The sequence below is a fragment of the Eucalyptus grandis genome, chromosome 3 (assembly GCF_016545825.1).
Source record: "Eucalyptus grandis isolate ANBG69807.140 chromosome 3, ASM1654582v1, whole genome shotgun sequence".
NCBI classification, from domain to species: Eukaryota; Viridiplantae; Streptophyta; class Magnoliopsida; order Myrtales; family Myrtaceae; genus Eucalyptus; species Eucalyptus grandis.
This window is the reverse complement of record NC_052614.1, coordinates 17,635,545-17,651,561: the sequence shown is the minus strand read 5'-3', so window position 1 is coordinate 17,651,561 and position 16,017 is coordinate 17,635,545. Positions and strand designations below refer to the sequence as shown.

The 16,017-nt window shown below is 39.1% G+C and overlaps 1 protein-coding gene across 1 annotated transcript; it reads left to right on the top strand.

Annotated features, from left to right (window-relative positions):
• The first annotated feature begins 9,943 nt into the window (after positions 1–9,943).
• On the top strand, positions 9,944–13,261 carry LOC104439264 (MDIS1-interacting receptor like kinase 2). Its single transcript, XM_039309379.1, has 3 exons — positions 9,944–10,424; positions 11,052–11,302; positions 12,413–13,261. The coding sequence occupies exons 1-3, from the start codon at positions 9,944–9,946 to the stop codon at positions 13,259–13,261; spliced, it is 1,581 nt and encodes a 526-aa protein (XP_039165313.1).
• Positions 13,262–16,017: the final 2,756 nt, after the last annotated feature.

The following is a 16,017-nucleotide window of genomic DNA, read 5'->3' as shown; positions in this document are numbered from 1 at the left end:
TAATTTCAGAGTATGTGGCTTAATGTATAATTGAGTAATTATTTATGAAAGAACTTTCTTTATGTTGTTTTTTTTTCATTTGACTAATAAATTAAAAAGTCAAACTACATTTCAACAATAAGTTTAGCTTGTTCTTGTCTCTTATATATCAAGTTGTAATTAATTAAAACATTACATATACTAATGTTAGAAGTGCTCGAGGTAAAATAGTTATAGAATAGGTGGCATAACAATAGAGCGCATATGATTATGAGCTACGACTTTTTCCAGTGAATTATAGAAGTAGAGGCGATCCGCACTCAAATCAGGGGTTTGGCCTAAATTTTTATCTAAGGCCCTCCGTCATAAAAGTATAGATTTAGCAAATTTTCAAGTGGGGCATGACTTTATTTAGGCCCATCACATGAAAAACGGCAAGAGGCCATGACTCACGAGGAACTAAACCCATGAAGACTGAAAAGGTAAGTCAAGAAATTCCTAGTTTAAAAAGGAAAAAAGGACACGATAGCTTAAAAAATTTCATTACTTTAATAATTGAGTTCAATCAAATTATGAAAATTGAATAGCTTTGCACAAACAGTGGCATGATTAGACCATTTGAACGGATGGAAGTCAAAAGAAGTTGAAGTAGTTAAGGTCTTCATGGGTCAAGGTCCTCCATGTGATTAAGACAAATTGATTGGAGAAAAAAAGAGAGAGAAACCCACACACACAAAAAAAAAAAAAAAAAAAATCGAGAAAACTGAAGATATAGAAAGATAAAGCATATGTTTTTTTTTAGTCAAAAGATAAAGTTGATGTTGATTTTGTTGCTTGTGAGGATTTCTTGTGTTCATACATTCATGAGTGTTTTAGGGGGTGAAGACTTGGCGAGCAAAAAAAAGAGTAAAAACGGGGGTTTTTATTGGAGCCTAGATAAAGTCGCATTTCTTTTGAAATGTGACCTTAAAAAATTATTCTAAAGAAGAAGAAATTACTTGGAGAGAGAGAGAGAGAGAGAGAGATTCACATTTGCTATAAATAATTGTGTGAAAACGGGGGTTTTTATTGGAGCCTAGATAAGTCGCACTTCTTTTGAGACTTAAAAAAAATTATTCTAAAGAAGAAGAAATTACTTGGGGAGAGAGAGAGAGAGAGAGAGAGAGAGATTTATTGCGGCTTGGGAGGAGCATGTGCTTGAGCTTCAAAGAACAAGTAGAAGAGTGCATGCGCACCCATAACTTCCCTCACACATTTTTGAAATGTGTCTATCTATTATGTCACATCAAGACAAACTGGTGTGTCTTAATCACATCCCATTATGGACGTACCAACGAAATATAATAGCATCCACTTCTTCCTCCTCTTAAAAAGCACGGATTCAATAAATGGGGACATTCCAGTGACTGGAGGAACATGTCTGACCGGTTGAGAGGCACCTATTGAGAGGAAGAGATGATTTAGGAAAATATAGAAACAAAGGCAAGGAGTGTAAGGCAAGACAATTGCCTTTGTTGAATTTCCCTTTGGTATTCTTTTTCGAAAACTTCGGAAGAAGACTGAGTCGTAGTGTCCTCTGAAAACATCCTTTCGATTTCTTCGTCTATTGATGAATCTTTTTTCGATGCTTGTTGACTGGACGGTTTAATAGGATTTAGGGTCTTCTTCCCTCTTTCGTTAGCAGCCTTGGGTTTAACATGAGTATGACTATGAAGTGATTTTTATTGGGCGGGCGCGGATTTAGTGGCCTCTTTGTAAGAAGAATCAAAGACTACAGAAACCCATCATGTAGTCCATTGCATTGTACAACCAAGAGCAGGTTGGAATTCATCAACGTCGGAGAAGTGCCAACTGTGAATAATTTGGGTGATCATAGAGCAGTTGAAAGGACCCTTCTCCGAGAGCTTATATTTATGTTTGTCAATATAAGGAAATTCAAAAGAGTATGAGGCTTGCATCGGCACAGCTTGCTTACACTTCGAACTTAGGGTAAAACTTTCTTTTATCGACAATCTTAAAGGAAGGTCGACTAGAGCAAGCCCATTAAGCCAAAAATTGAAAGATCATTTTCGAAGGAAAAAGTCATAAAGAATAGGAAACATGTCGACAACACATGAGACGAGTATAGATAGTCATGTGCATGGCTGAGTGCTAAAACAAACATGCCAACTTATCGACAAGTATATGGATCAATGTATGCTGACCGACGATGTTATTCATCGTTGCCATGTGTCCAGTTGTCGAAATATGGCGATAGACAACAAGTATTACCTAATATGATTATTATTAATATATATATATATATAAAGAATATTAATTAGCTGCTCTGAAATTTGAGATCAATGAGTCCAAAGACATACGATTTTGCAGGAATAGTTACACAGTCTGAGTCATCTAAGAAATCAGTTGAGATCAAAGACACAAATGTTGAAGATACGCAAGGACATTCAACAAAATCATCCAAATATTATTGCACAAGTCAAGATCAATTAATATCGGATCTGATTTGTATATTATTTTGGTTTCCTTTTGTTTACATACAACATGTACTATAATACACATTATGTACATTGACTGGATATACTGAAATAGAAGAAAAGATTTTCCCCTCACTTCATTTCCTCCCGCATCAATTCCTATCGTCTTCTTCATCTTCTTACATGGTATCAGAGCGGGTCACGCATCTTTAATCCGCTTCTTCTACCTTGTTTTATCCTTTTCTGGTCTTCTGATCATCTACGGAGAGAATCTAGCTAACCTACAAAACGCATTAGCACTCCAGTGCAAGAATCAGCACCTTGAGGAAATCATATTGAATCAGATGAAGGAAAAGAAAAGAGGGAGACTTTCATACCGTCATGGCTGACAATCAACCTCAATTACCTGTGGATCCAGTGACCTCAGAAGCACAATATCAAGTGCATAACATCATAGGTCGAACTGATCAGCCTGCAATGGGGCAAATTTTTCCATGGCAACCCAATTTGGGGTATTCCCATTCGAGGACCTCCTACCAGTGGGTACCAATGCCGATATACTATGGAAGAAATCCAAATGCATCATTCTCAGGAAGTCAAACTCAAAATGGTCCACTAGCCGCGAACGGGGCGGACCGCTCAGAAGCAATCGAGTCGTCTAATGCGGGCAAAAACCCTAACGGGTTAGGCGATTCACATGTGAGGACTCAGGGCACCTTCAATCAAGGTCAACAAGGAAACCCTTACTCGGGTTTTCCACCCAACTTCCTGCCAATCCCTTTGGCAGCCGCCATGGGTCGCCCAGAACCCGGTGATGCCTTGTATGTCTCTAAACTCCGACGGGCCCGAGTTGCGACTTATTAGTCACCCTCTCACAGGACCTGAAAACTACTCAAGCTGGGCACGAGAGTTTCAGAGAGCGCTCGTCACAAAAGATAAAGAAGGTTTCATCAACGGAACTATCCCGATTCCGACCGATGAGAAGATAGCGAGACAATGGAAAAAATGCAACCAATTAGTGAGAACGTGGATAGGTAATTGCATTAGCCCAGAAATCGCAACAGGTTTACCCCCCACAGAGGATTCAAAAACAATCTAGCAAAACATTCAAGAAATGTACGGGAAACTCAATAGAGCAAAGATTTTCTCACTGCACCAAGCCCTCAGCGAGTTGAAGCAGGGAAACATGTCAGTGACGACGTGCTTCAACAAGCTCTCTGCCCTCTGGAACAAGCTAGAAGCGGCAGAGGAGAAACTCGAAGGATCGGAGGCAACGCTCCAACAAGACAGAGCAATAAATGACCGAGAGAAAGCGACCCGTTTCTTATTGATTCTCAACGATTCTTACCTTCACTTCAAATCGCAGATCCTGGCGATGGAACCGGCTCACCCAATTGGCCAAATCTTTCAGCTCGCGGTGCAAGAGGAAAACCAGAGGCTCACCGCAACCGACGGCAAGACCTTCGAAGCCCTAGCACTGGCGGCGAAAATCGAAAAGGGGTAGAAAACCCTAGCCAAAGGAAGAGAGGCGACATCGCTAGGGTTCGGAGAGCAAAAGGGGGCGCTAGGGTTCGGAGAGCAAAAGAGGGCGCTAGGGTTCGCGGAGCCGAATGGGCCTTTTAAGGGCTCGGTAGACGGTCAAGATCGACTCCAGCAATCTGACGGTCGGAAAAGAGCGCGGCACTCAATTGATCTCAACGGTGGAGATGCGCCCAGCTTAAAAGGATCCAGCAGTCCAAATTATTCGAAAAATTATGGGCCGATTGGGCCGAATTTTAAAAATAGAGGGAAGTTGTTTTGTGATTATTGTAAAATGCCCCACCACACTATTGACAATTGCTGGAAATTACACGAGAGACCTGAAAGGAAGGGAAAGGAGATTTCAACAGCAGCTTACCAGTCTACATCATCCACAGATGTCAACCAACCCATCACATATGGAGAATATCAACAATTGATGCAAGCTTTGCAAAAATGGAAGTTCCAAAAAGGGGGAGCAGTTTTACGAGTATTTATCATTGCCCGACAAATAGCATATCGAGAAATGCCTGGATTATTGACTCGGGAGCGAGTGATCATATTGCATGCAATAAGAGATTATTTTTTGATATTCATGAAGATTCAGCAAATCCTATTATTGTGCAACTGCCAAATAGCAATATCACTCATGTCACCCTAACTAGGATGTTACTCTTAGCCCACAAATTACCCTAAAAAATGTTCTTTATATTCCGGATTTCCAATTTAATCTTATCTCTGTGTCCAGAGCCTATCAAGAAAATTCGTGCCAAGTATTTTTCAATGCTGATATCTGTCTATTTCAGGCCATTTCGACTGGGAAACTAATGAGCTGGGGTAATCTCTCTGAAGGATTGTTTTTTTTGGAGAAATTCACCCAAAAAACTTGATTTACTCTCTTGTAATAAATCATTGTGTAATCTGACTACCAATGATAAGAATTTCATTTTGCACTCAAGATTGGGTCACAGCTCTTCTCTTCCTTATTCCCAATGTCCTATTTTCCCACTTGCGAAACAATCACGAACACCTTTTCCACTAAGACAACATCGTTCAAATGATATTTTTTCTTTGTTGCATGTCGATGTCTGGGGGCCATACCATACATTAAACCATGACGGGTCTCGATTCTTTCTCACAATCGTAGATGATCATTCCAGAGCCACATGGCTCTTTCTCATGCAAAGTAAGACTCAAGTTTTGTCTCATCTAAAGACTTTTCTTTCCTTGTCAAAGACCCAATTTGGGAAAAATGTTCGAAAAATACAGACAGATAATGGAAGTGAATTCTTCAATCATGAATGTGCTGCCTTTTTCTCGTCACATGGGATACTGCATGAAAGCACATGTGTCTATACACCACAACAAAATGGGGTGGTAGAACGAAAGCATCATTATCTGTTAGAAGTGGCGCGGGCTTTGAAATTTCAAGCCTCCGTTCCAGACAATTTTTGGGGCGAGTGTGTTTTAACTGCAGCTTTAAACTGTATGCCAAGTAAACTTCTTGGTGGATGCACACCCTTTGAGCTGCTTTATGGAAGGAAACCAAATTTGGCACATTTTAAGATTTTTGGGTGTCTTTGCTACGCCACCATAGTAAGTCCTAGAGATAAAATGGGACCTCGTGCTCGTCGCTGCATCTTTATGGGATATCCCAGCCTACAGAAGGGATACGGGGTATTTGATCCCTCCATAGGAGAATTTATGGTTAGCCGAGATGTTTCATTTCAGGAGAATTCTTTCCCTTTTGCCACATCTGCATCAGACACAAATCAAGGTGATCATTTCCATACTATTCAGACGGAGGAGACTGTGAAAGATCCAAACTATGTTCTACTTCGTTCATTAGCAAATATCAGGCCATCTACTACAACTCCTATGGACATGACACCCTCACCTGAGGTGACAACACAACACCAGGAGGAAGTCGATTCCCCAGCTTCGAGTACTGTTGGGGATTCAGATAACAACTCGCCACCAAGGGAAATTGTACCAAGGCGATCCGGACGTAGCACACGTCCACCAACCTGGACCAAAGACTACATATGCGGAGTCCAGAAGTCACCAGGTATTATGTTCCCAGTTGCCTCATTTGTTTCCTTTGATAGACTTTCTTCGGAACATAGATGTTGTATTACCGGCATTTCCAATGGGCGAGAACCATCGAGTTTTGAAGAGGCGAGCACTGATCCGCACTGGCAGAAGGCTATGGAAGAAGAATTAATGGCCTTGATGGATAATCAGACATGGGATCTTGTTACCCTACCTGCGGAACGTAAGGCGATTGGATGCAAATGGGTTTACAAGATCAAATATCGTGCAAATGGATCTGTCGAGAGATACAAAGCCCGATTAGTGGCAAAGGGCTTCACACAACAAGAAGGTTTCGACTACCACGAAACTTTCTCTCCTGTGGCCAAAGACATTACCGTCCACTCATTTCTTTCAGTAGCCGCATTTCAGGACTGGTCATTGCATCAAATGGATGTCCACAATGCGATCCTGCATGGCGATTTAGATGAGGAAATTTATATGGAAGTGCCACAAGGTTTACGGAGACAATGGCAGGATAAAGTATGTCGTCTCCGCAAATCCTTGTATGGACTCAAACAAGCCTCAAGACAGTGGTATGCAAAGTTTGCTGAGTCATTGATAGCTGCCAGTTTTCAACAGTCCAAGTTTGATTATGCTGTTTTCAGATGAACTAAAGGTATGTAATCTATCTATTTAATGATATATGTAGATGATATACTCATTATGGGCAATGATGAGATAGCAATCAAAGAGTTCAAAAACTATTTGCACTCCACATTCCATATTAAGGATTCGGGATCACCAAAGTACTTCCTTGGAATCGAAATTGCACGTTCGGACCAAGGAATTTCCCTCAGCCGGAGGAAATTTGCAATGGAGATTATATCAGAAGCAGGTCTATCGGGATGTAAGCCAACTGTAAATCCAATCAAGCAAAACATTAAACTGACTACGGCGGACTATGATGCTGGTTTATCTCAACAAACCGATCATGTACTCAAGGATCCATTGAGATATCAGAAGCTCATTGGAAAGCTCATATATTTGACTATGACCAGACCAGATATAAGTTATGCAGTCCAGATGCTCAGTCAGTTTATGCACCAACCGAAGGAATCTCATATGAATTCAACACTTAAAGTGGTGAAGTGCTTGAAGAGTTGTCCAGGGCTCAGGATTCTTCTTTCTAGGAAATGCGACATGAGGATGACTACATACTGTGATGTGGATTATGCGACCTGTCCGATGAGTAGAAGATCCATAACTGGTTTCTGCATCAAATTAGGGAACTCTTTACTCTCATGGAAGACAAAGAAGCAACCGACTGTTTCTCTATCTTCGGCAGAGGCATAATATCGTGCCATGGTCTAAACATCTTGTGAAATAGTATGGTTACGGGGATTGCTTCAAGATCTTGGAGTACAAGTTAGGGGACCGACCAGACTGTTTTGTGACAATGATGCAGCCATCAAACTCGTGTCGAACCCTATTGTGCATGAGAGAACCAAGCATGTAGAAGTGGATTGTCACTTCACTCGAGAAAAAATCCAATAAGGGATGATCAAGATACAAGGGATTGGAACATAAGAACAACCAGCAGATGTCTTCACCAAGCCCTTATGTCAGGGACAGCATGCGTATCTTTTGAGCAAGCTAGACGTCTTGGATATCTACAAGCCACCAGCTTGAGGGGGAGTGTTGAAGATACGCAAGGATATTCAACGAAATCATCCAGATATTATTGCACAAGTCAAGATCAATTAATATCGGATCTGCTTTGTATATTATTTTGTTTCCTTTTGTTTACATACAACATGTACTATAATACACGTTATGTACATTGACTGGATATACTGAAACAGAAGAAAAGATTTTCCCCTCACTTCATTTCCTCCCGCATCAATTCCTGTCGTCTTCTTCATCTTCTTACAACAAATTGTTTAAGGGAATAGTAACTGCTTGAAAGCAAGATCGTGGAACATACACTGATTACAAGAAACATGGAGCAGTTTTTGCACTTAAGATTTAGAAACATAGAGGTAACTGATACAAGTTATTTGGAAAATTATAACTGCTGAGAATCATCAAAAAGTAGTGACCATAAGCCATTAAAAATACCGCTGGTCACCCATTAAAGAACCCTCCAGAAATCAAGCCAAATATCATCTTTCAATTATCTTTCCCACATTGTACTTTAAATTTCCTTAATTGTAGTTCTCAAATTCGCGTTATCAATTAAATTCCGGCATGTATCTTTATCCTATCACTGTGTCATCGATTGAATTCCAATGCAGTATCTTTATGTTCTTAGGCTATGTCATTGATTAAATTCCGAATGTCATTGCATTATTGAGTTTGTAATTTCAAGCCTCATCATTGATTGAATTCTGACTTGGTTTGGGATTGTACAAAGTTATATGAATTGGAGAAGTCAATTCCTTTTTTGTATGAGATATCCTTTGTCCGAAGTTAGCGCAGGACCTTAGTCTTTATAAAGAAAAGTCGAATAATTACTTTTGGAAAAAGGTATTTTATTATGAAAACAATTCCGGCGAAACAACGGGCTTTGTAAATTTTCGAGCAAGACATGACTTTATTTGGACCCATCATGTGTAACACGGTGAGAGACCATGACTTACAAGGAACTAAGCCCATGAATACAGAAAAGTAACATAATTATGAAATTAAATGGCTTTGCACTAACGGTAATGTAATTAGACCATTTGGAGGGATGGAAGTTTTTTTTAAAAAAAGGTCGAAGTAGTTAAGGTCTCCAAGGGTCAAGGTCCTGCACATGATTAAGACAAATTGACTAGAGAAAGAAAAGAGAGAGAAGCACACAAAAAGAAATTTTCGAGAAAACTGATGCAAAAAAAAAAAGATAAAGCCAATGTTTCTTTTTTTATCTTTTTTTCGCCGAAAGATAAAGCTGACATTGATTTTATTGTTTATGAGTATTTATTGTGTTCATACATTCATGAGTGTTTTTCTGGGTGAAGACATGGTGAGTAAAAAAAGACGAAGACCCGCACATGCAAAGTGAATCAAAGATTCACGTTTGCTATAAACAATTGTGCAAGAATGGGGTTTTTTATTGGAGCCTAGATGAGTTGCACTTCTTTTGAAATGTGATCTTCTTTCAAAAATTATTTCAAGCTAGGAATTTCACAAAAAGAAAAAAAGAAGAAATTACTTGGGAAGAGACAGAGAGAGAGATATTGGGGCTTGGGAGGAGCATGTGCTTGAGCGTCAAAGAATTAGTAGAAGAGTGCCATTAACCATATATAATGAAAATTATGAAAAGATTGTATGCGAATTCATGTATCAATATTTATATAGTACGAAAATTCATAACATTTCAAATTAACAAAGGTGAAAGTATGTCCAACCCAAAATTTAAATGAATTACATAGTAAAACGTAAATATTTATTCAAGTGGTTTTAATCAAATACGTGATCCTTGTATGGGCATTACAATTATACCGAGACTTAAACCTAATGCGTTGGTTAAGTGATTGCCTTATGTGAGTACAAACATTATCTACTTATTTATTGTATCCACGAAGATAATCAACGGAGTTGTTGGAAATAGTAGAGAGGAAGCTGATGTCAAAGGTCCATTTTTTCTTAACCGTGGCTTTTTGACAAAATCAAAAAGGCCCCACGCTTTCTTAATTTCCGTGCGAAAAAGCCGGAACTGAATTTCAAAATTTCCCAGTCAAACTGATTATTAAAAAAAGAAAAGATTTTCTCCTGCAAGTTATCGTCATTGAGAATGCCCCATTTGCTTGGAAAACGTTGTACAGCTGTTATAGGCATTGCCTCTGACTGAGGCTTCAGGAGTGATATTCCACCTATATATATGTCATCAATCTGGTTAACTATATCTAAACCTGAACCATCTTGCCTCGCATAAACTAACCATTCCCCGAGTCATGGTTTCGTCTGTATTGCAGTCCAATTACTCTCCTTTAGCTACCTTCTTGTTCTTGTCGCTCTTCTTCGTCTACACCACTTCATTTCATGGTGCCGGCGCTTTTGCATCCTCCACTTCTTCATTCACTGTCAACGTGACTGAGAATAAGGATGAAGCAGAAGCTCTCTTAAATTGGAAATATACTCTTGACAATCATAGTCAATTTCTCCTCTCTTCATGGCATGGCAACAATCCTTGCGTCTTTACTGGCGTCGCTTGTGATGACTATGGAGCTGTCACCCATCTAAATTTTTCCTATCTTGGTTTGAGAGGAACTCTAGATGGCCTTGACTTCTCACGCATAACCCATGTGGTTAGCTTGGAACTTGGCAACAACTCAATTTATGGCTCCATCCCCTCAAGTGTCGGTAACCTTTCCAAACTCAACTGTTTTGATCTTTGTGGCAATGAATTGTCTGGGAACATTCCTCTAGGTATAGGTATGCTAGAGACTCTTCATTATTTGTCCCTATGTGCAAACAACCTAAGTGGTCACATCCCTCAGGATATTGGACGGTTGAATTCTCTTTTGAAACTTGATTTTTCCAGAAACACTCTCATCGGTTCTATCCCTGCTTCACTAGGGAACTTGAGCAGCCTTAATTATCTTTATCTATGGAAAAATCAACTTTTAGGGCCCATTCCTACCTTTATCGGAAAACTAGGCAATTTAGTCGAATTCAGCATTTCACGGAATAACTTTTCCGGTTCAATTCCGAGAGAGATAAGTGACTTGAGGAGCTTGAAGTTTCTTAGCTTATGGGGAAATAGATTATCAGGATCCATTCCTTCAGAAATAGGGAAGGTCACTTCTCTTATCGAACTTTATTTGGGACATAACAATTTAATTGGCTCGATTCCTTTTTCTATAGGAAACCTAACAAATTTATCTTTTCTTTACCTCAATGGAAATGCAATCTCGTCATCAATCCCTCAAGAAATTGGGAGATTGGTACATCTAAAAGAATTAGATTTGTCAAAGAATAACTTTTCTAGCTCAATTCCGAGAGAGATAAGTGACTTGAGGAATTTGAAGTCTCTTTTATTATGGCAAAATGGACTCTCAGGATCCATCCCTTCAGAAATCGGAAGGCTCACTTCCCTTATTGAACTTGACCTATCAGTCAACAATTTTACTGGCTCAATTCCTTGCTCCCTTGGAAACTTGACAAGTTTATCTATTCTTAACCTCCACCGAAATGATTTCACCGGTCCTACTTTTCTTGCAAAATTTGGCAACTTAACGGAATTAGACATTTCAAAGGATGCCCTTTCTGGTTCCATGCCACAAGAAATATATGACTTGAGGAGGTTGAAGGTTCTTAGCTTATGGGGAAATAGATTGTCGGGATCCATTCCTTCAGAAATAGGAAAGCTCACTTCTCTTACCGAACTTTATTTGGGACACAACAATTTCATTGGCTCGATTCCTTTTTCTATAGGAAACCTGAAAAATTTATCTTTTCTTTACCTCAATGGAAATGCAATCTCATTCTCAATCCCCAAAGAAATTGGGAGATTGGTACATCTCGAAGGATTGGATTTGTCAGAGAATCATTTGGTCGGTCCAATGCCATTGTCTCTTCTGAACTTGAGTGATCTACATACTTTATCCCTTTACTCAAATCATCTTTCAGGCTTGATTCCACAAGAGTTAGGGAAATTGAAATCTCTTCAAACATTAAGTGTAAGTGCTAATAATCTGACTGGTCCAATCCCAACATCAATTGGAAGCTTGGCGAATCTAACTTCATTAAAGTTTGGTGACAATAAATTCGTTGGCTCCTTGCCTTTTAAATTGAATAAGTTAACATGATTGGTTAGCTTGGAACTATCTAATAATGAATTAGAGGGGGAATTGCCAAAAGATGTATGCCTTGGGGGATCATTGCGATATTTCTCTGCCTTCAATAATCATTTTGAGGGTCTCATCCCAACAAGCTTAAAGAACTGTAGCACATTAATCAGATTGAGGCTAGAAGGAAACCAACTTACTGGAAACATTACAGAAGCTTTTGGAGTATATCCACATCTATATTATGTGGACTTGAGCCATAATCATTTGAACGGTGAACTTTCATGGAAATGGGAGTGTTGCAATAACTTGACGAGCTTAAGGATATCAAACAACAGCATTTCTGGTGAGATACCCGCATTATTTGGAAGGATGGCTAAATTACAGAGACTAGACCTTTCATTAAATAATTTAGGTGGGGAGATTCCAAGGGAATTGGGAAGTCTATCATTGTTGTTAGAACTCGATCTAAGTAACAATGCGCTCATGGGAAATCTCCCGACTGAGATTGGACTTTTCTCCCATCTGGCACATCTGAACTTGGCATCAAACAATTTAAGTGGATCGATAACGGTGCACTTAGGCTCATGCCAAAACTTGTTGCGCTTGAATTTGAGTAGAAACAAATTTCAGAGAAGCATCCCTTTTGAGTTAGGCAATACACAATTCCTTGAAGTTCTTGACTTGAGTCATAATATGTTGAATGAAGACATACCAAGAGAGCTTGGAGATCTGAGAATGCTACAAGTTCTAAACATCTCCCACAACAACCTTTGCGGTTCCATTGCACATGTTTTTGGTGATGCGTTGGCCTTGACCTCCATTGATGTATCCTACAATGACCTGGAAGGTCCTCTCCCAAATGTCAAGGCTTTCATTGAGGCTCCATTTGAGGCAATTCAGCATAACAAAGGGCTATGTGGAAATCTTGTTGGTTTACCAAAATGCAATTCTACCATGAACAAGAAAAGCATTAGACGCATTAATACTAGAATCGTAGTTGTCCTGATTCTCTCATTGTTGGGGTTTCTCCTTCTCTATTGCACCTTCACCATTCTTGTCATCATCAATCACCATCAAAGAAGGATAATTAAGAGGGAGAACAATGAACGGGCAAATGATTTAGATTTTATGCGTATTTTAGGTTATGATGGCAAGGTTTTCTATGATCGAATCGTCAAAGCCACCAGAGGATTTGACTCTGAGTACTATGTGGGTCAAGGAGCATATGGAATTGTTTATAAAGCCAAGATATCAGAAGATCAAATGGTTGCTGTCAAGAAAATCTCATCATCTCAGGAAGATAGCGAGATTGTTGATTTGATACCATTTGAAAGGGAAATTCAAGCCTTGAGAAATATACGCCATCGCAACATAGTGAAATTTTATGGGTTCTGCTCTCATGCCCAACGTTGTTTTCTGGTGTACGAGTACATGGAAAGAGGGAGCTTGAGAACAATTTTCAATGGGATAAGAGAGTAAATGTGGTCCGAGGAGTTGCAGATGCATTGTCCTATATGCATCATGATTGCTCGCCTCCATTGATTCATCGAGACTTGACCAGTAACAACATTCTATTGAATTCCGACTATGAGGCTCATGTTTCTGATTTTGGAACTACAAGACTATTGAGGCCGGATTCATCAAACTGGATTGCTATCGCCGGCAGCATTGGGTATATTGCTCCAAGTACTTTGTAATTTTGCAATTTTAATTACATTTGGTGTAAGACATCCTTTCTATAATTAAAATTTTGCTAGTTTGGTGTAGTTCTTTAGTTACTTAATTTTCTTATGGAAATTTATTTACTCCATCAAAGTTTTCGAGTTCAGTGTAGACAATAAGTTTTTTTTTTTTTTCCCCAGTAAGAAAGAATTGACAAATGAGGAAAAAATATCATAATACTTCATGTCATCTAAAGATGCTCTTACTTTGAGTGTCAAAACAAAATTGCTTGAACTTTGTCTAAGCATAAACTCCCATGATCAAATCAGTGTTGTAAGTATAGATTAAGTAGAAATTTGTACTTGCAATCATCACGTCATGGGAAGCAATGTTGTTAACTTGAATATAGCTCATGATTGAGGTTATGAATAATTATCAATTTTTTCAGAGCTGGTTTATTCTATCATTCCAACCGAAAAATGCGATGTGTATAACTTTGGAGTCATCGCATTAGAGACAATCATGGGAAAGCATCCAGGACATCACAGCTCTTGGGAATGTTCATTGTCCACCCAATCTGAGTCGCCGATAATGTTAAAAGATCTGCTAGATTACCGTCTCTCGCCTTCTAGACTTTTGTCTTCGAGATGCACAAAATGTATTCTTGATAGCCAAGCTAGCATTCGCATGCTTGCAAGCCGATCCACGGCTTCGACCGACGATGGGACAAATCTCGAGTCAACTTTGCGTTCAAGTACCCATGGAGATGCCATTCTGTGCAGTCAGCTTACGGCAACTTCGCGATCTCAGTGTTTAAAAATTTGGAGCATTCACGGGAGATGGTAAGTTTCGAAGTTACTTTTTCATGTGGTATTATAGTTGGTTTTTAGTAATGATGATGATCGTCTTTTGAATATCTTCATAGTTTTCACTAATCCCGACAATGTAATTTATGATTTTCAATACAGAATTAGCTTCTCTGTGAACGTCATAGGAATAGTGCAATGATTATAGTTTTGACTTGTGGCACCAGAATTAATTATGAGAAGGCCTTTGGGAAGATCTCATTTCACAATTATTTCCAGCTTTTTTTGCACTGTGAAGAGGAACTGACTTTGCAAAATGTATTAAATCGACATCGTTTCCCTTCTTTTGAAGCAAGACGTAGATAAGATGCAGTTTCTATTGCCGGAAGGAGCAATGATACTAGTTGTCTGCAAACCTTCGATGTGTAGTGCCATTCTTGCGTTTTTAAATTGGTTCAATCAAGTTACTTTTTGACATATATACAATGTTATCTTGAAACTTTTAGTTGGTCCACTTAAATTCCTAGTATATTTCAAAATGTTTATTGTCATTCTTTCATTAATTAATTTGAATGAGGTACGGCATGGACGCCAAAACCACAATTCACTTTCTTTAATATGGGCAATATTCACTCAAACAACTTTTTCTTTTCTAACACACATTGTCATCTAGTTGAGTCTCTTCAACAACGACTTTTGTTTTCCTCTCCCTAGGAGGATAAGTATAATGACTTTGAAATCTCTGCAGTTAGAATGCAGAGAAAACTAAATTGTTTTCTTTCGACGCACTGTGAGAAATCCCTTCTCTTCTACATTTGAAATTATTTCGATTGAAGAAGAATAAGACCACATTGATCAAATTGAGTATCCTTGTCCTAATTTGGAAGCTTTTCTTTACCTGTAGTAGAATTTCTTAAAAATATTAATTTGAATCCTAGTGTTGATTTTGGTCCTCTCACGTAGAACTATAATTTACGGAACTATCCTTTTCATCTAATTCCTTTTTATATTTTATCATCTTGATTTTTTCATTGATTAATTTCTGACAGAACCCTTCTCAATACTATAGCACGACAATGTGTACTTTGACATTGGATTATGTATCTTTTTTCGTATATCAATAGAATATATGCAAATTGATAAATGGAGTAGGCACAATGAATCAAGAAGGAGGTGAATTGTTTATCTAAGGAGTCGTGGGACATCTTCACAAATAAGTGTTGGACAATGTAAAGAACATGCGCTCGTGTTATAGAAACAATCATGTGCCACGATCCGTGAATCCTCCCGTACTCGTGACACTTGTGAGTGATGCTTGGGGTTATCGGGTGAAGAGTGATGAGGCAGAGGGGATGAACACAACTGGTCTGTGAAAGTGGCATCAGGACGATTGGTGCTAGGAATTCTAGGATAGAAAGATTATATTATTTAGGAGCTCCGAAGGCGGGGTAGGCCTCCCATGCACAAACTGGTCGAGAGCTAATACCGCTCTCCTAACAAGGCCATGGCAAGCCGAAACCAGTTATTGAGCCTAAAGAGATATATTGTCTCATTCAACAGACTAGACGCCCGAGCGACACTGGGCGTGGTAGGATCTCGTACAAAGAAGCATTCACCATATTGTTTACTGGAATAGCTATAAAGGAAGGCTAACTTGGCGAATTCCACTCACCAAGCGCCACATGGGTCATTCCAAGGCCAAGGAAATTCTTAGCCTATGACACATGGTATCAGAGTAGGAATCTCTCCAATAAGTGGGTGAGTCAG

Bases quoted from the DNA above. Each gene is read 5' to 3' on its own strand.
- LOC104439264 (XM_039309379.1), top strand. From the start codon at position 9,944: ATGGTTTCGTCTGTATTGCAGTCCAATTACTCTCCTTTAGCTACCTTC. The intron at 10,425-11,051 runs GTATGCTAGAGA...ATGGACTCTCAG, and splicing joins GAACATTCCTCTAGGTATAG to GATCCATCCCTTCAGAAATC. The intron at 11,303-12,412 runs GTTCTTAGCTTA...AACAAATTTCAG, and splicing joins ATGACTTGAGGAGGTTGAAG to AGAAGCATCCCTTTTGAGTT.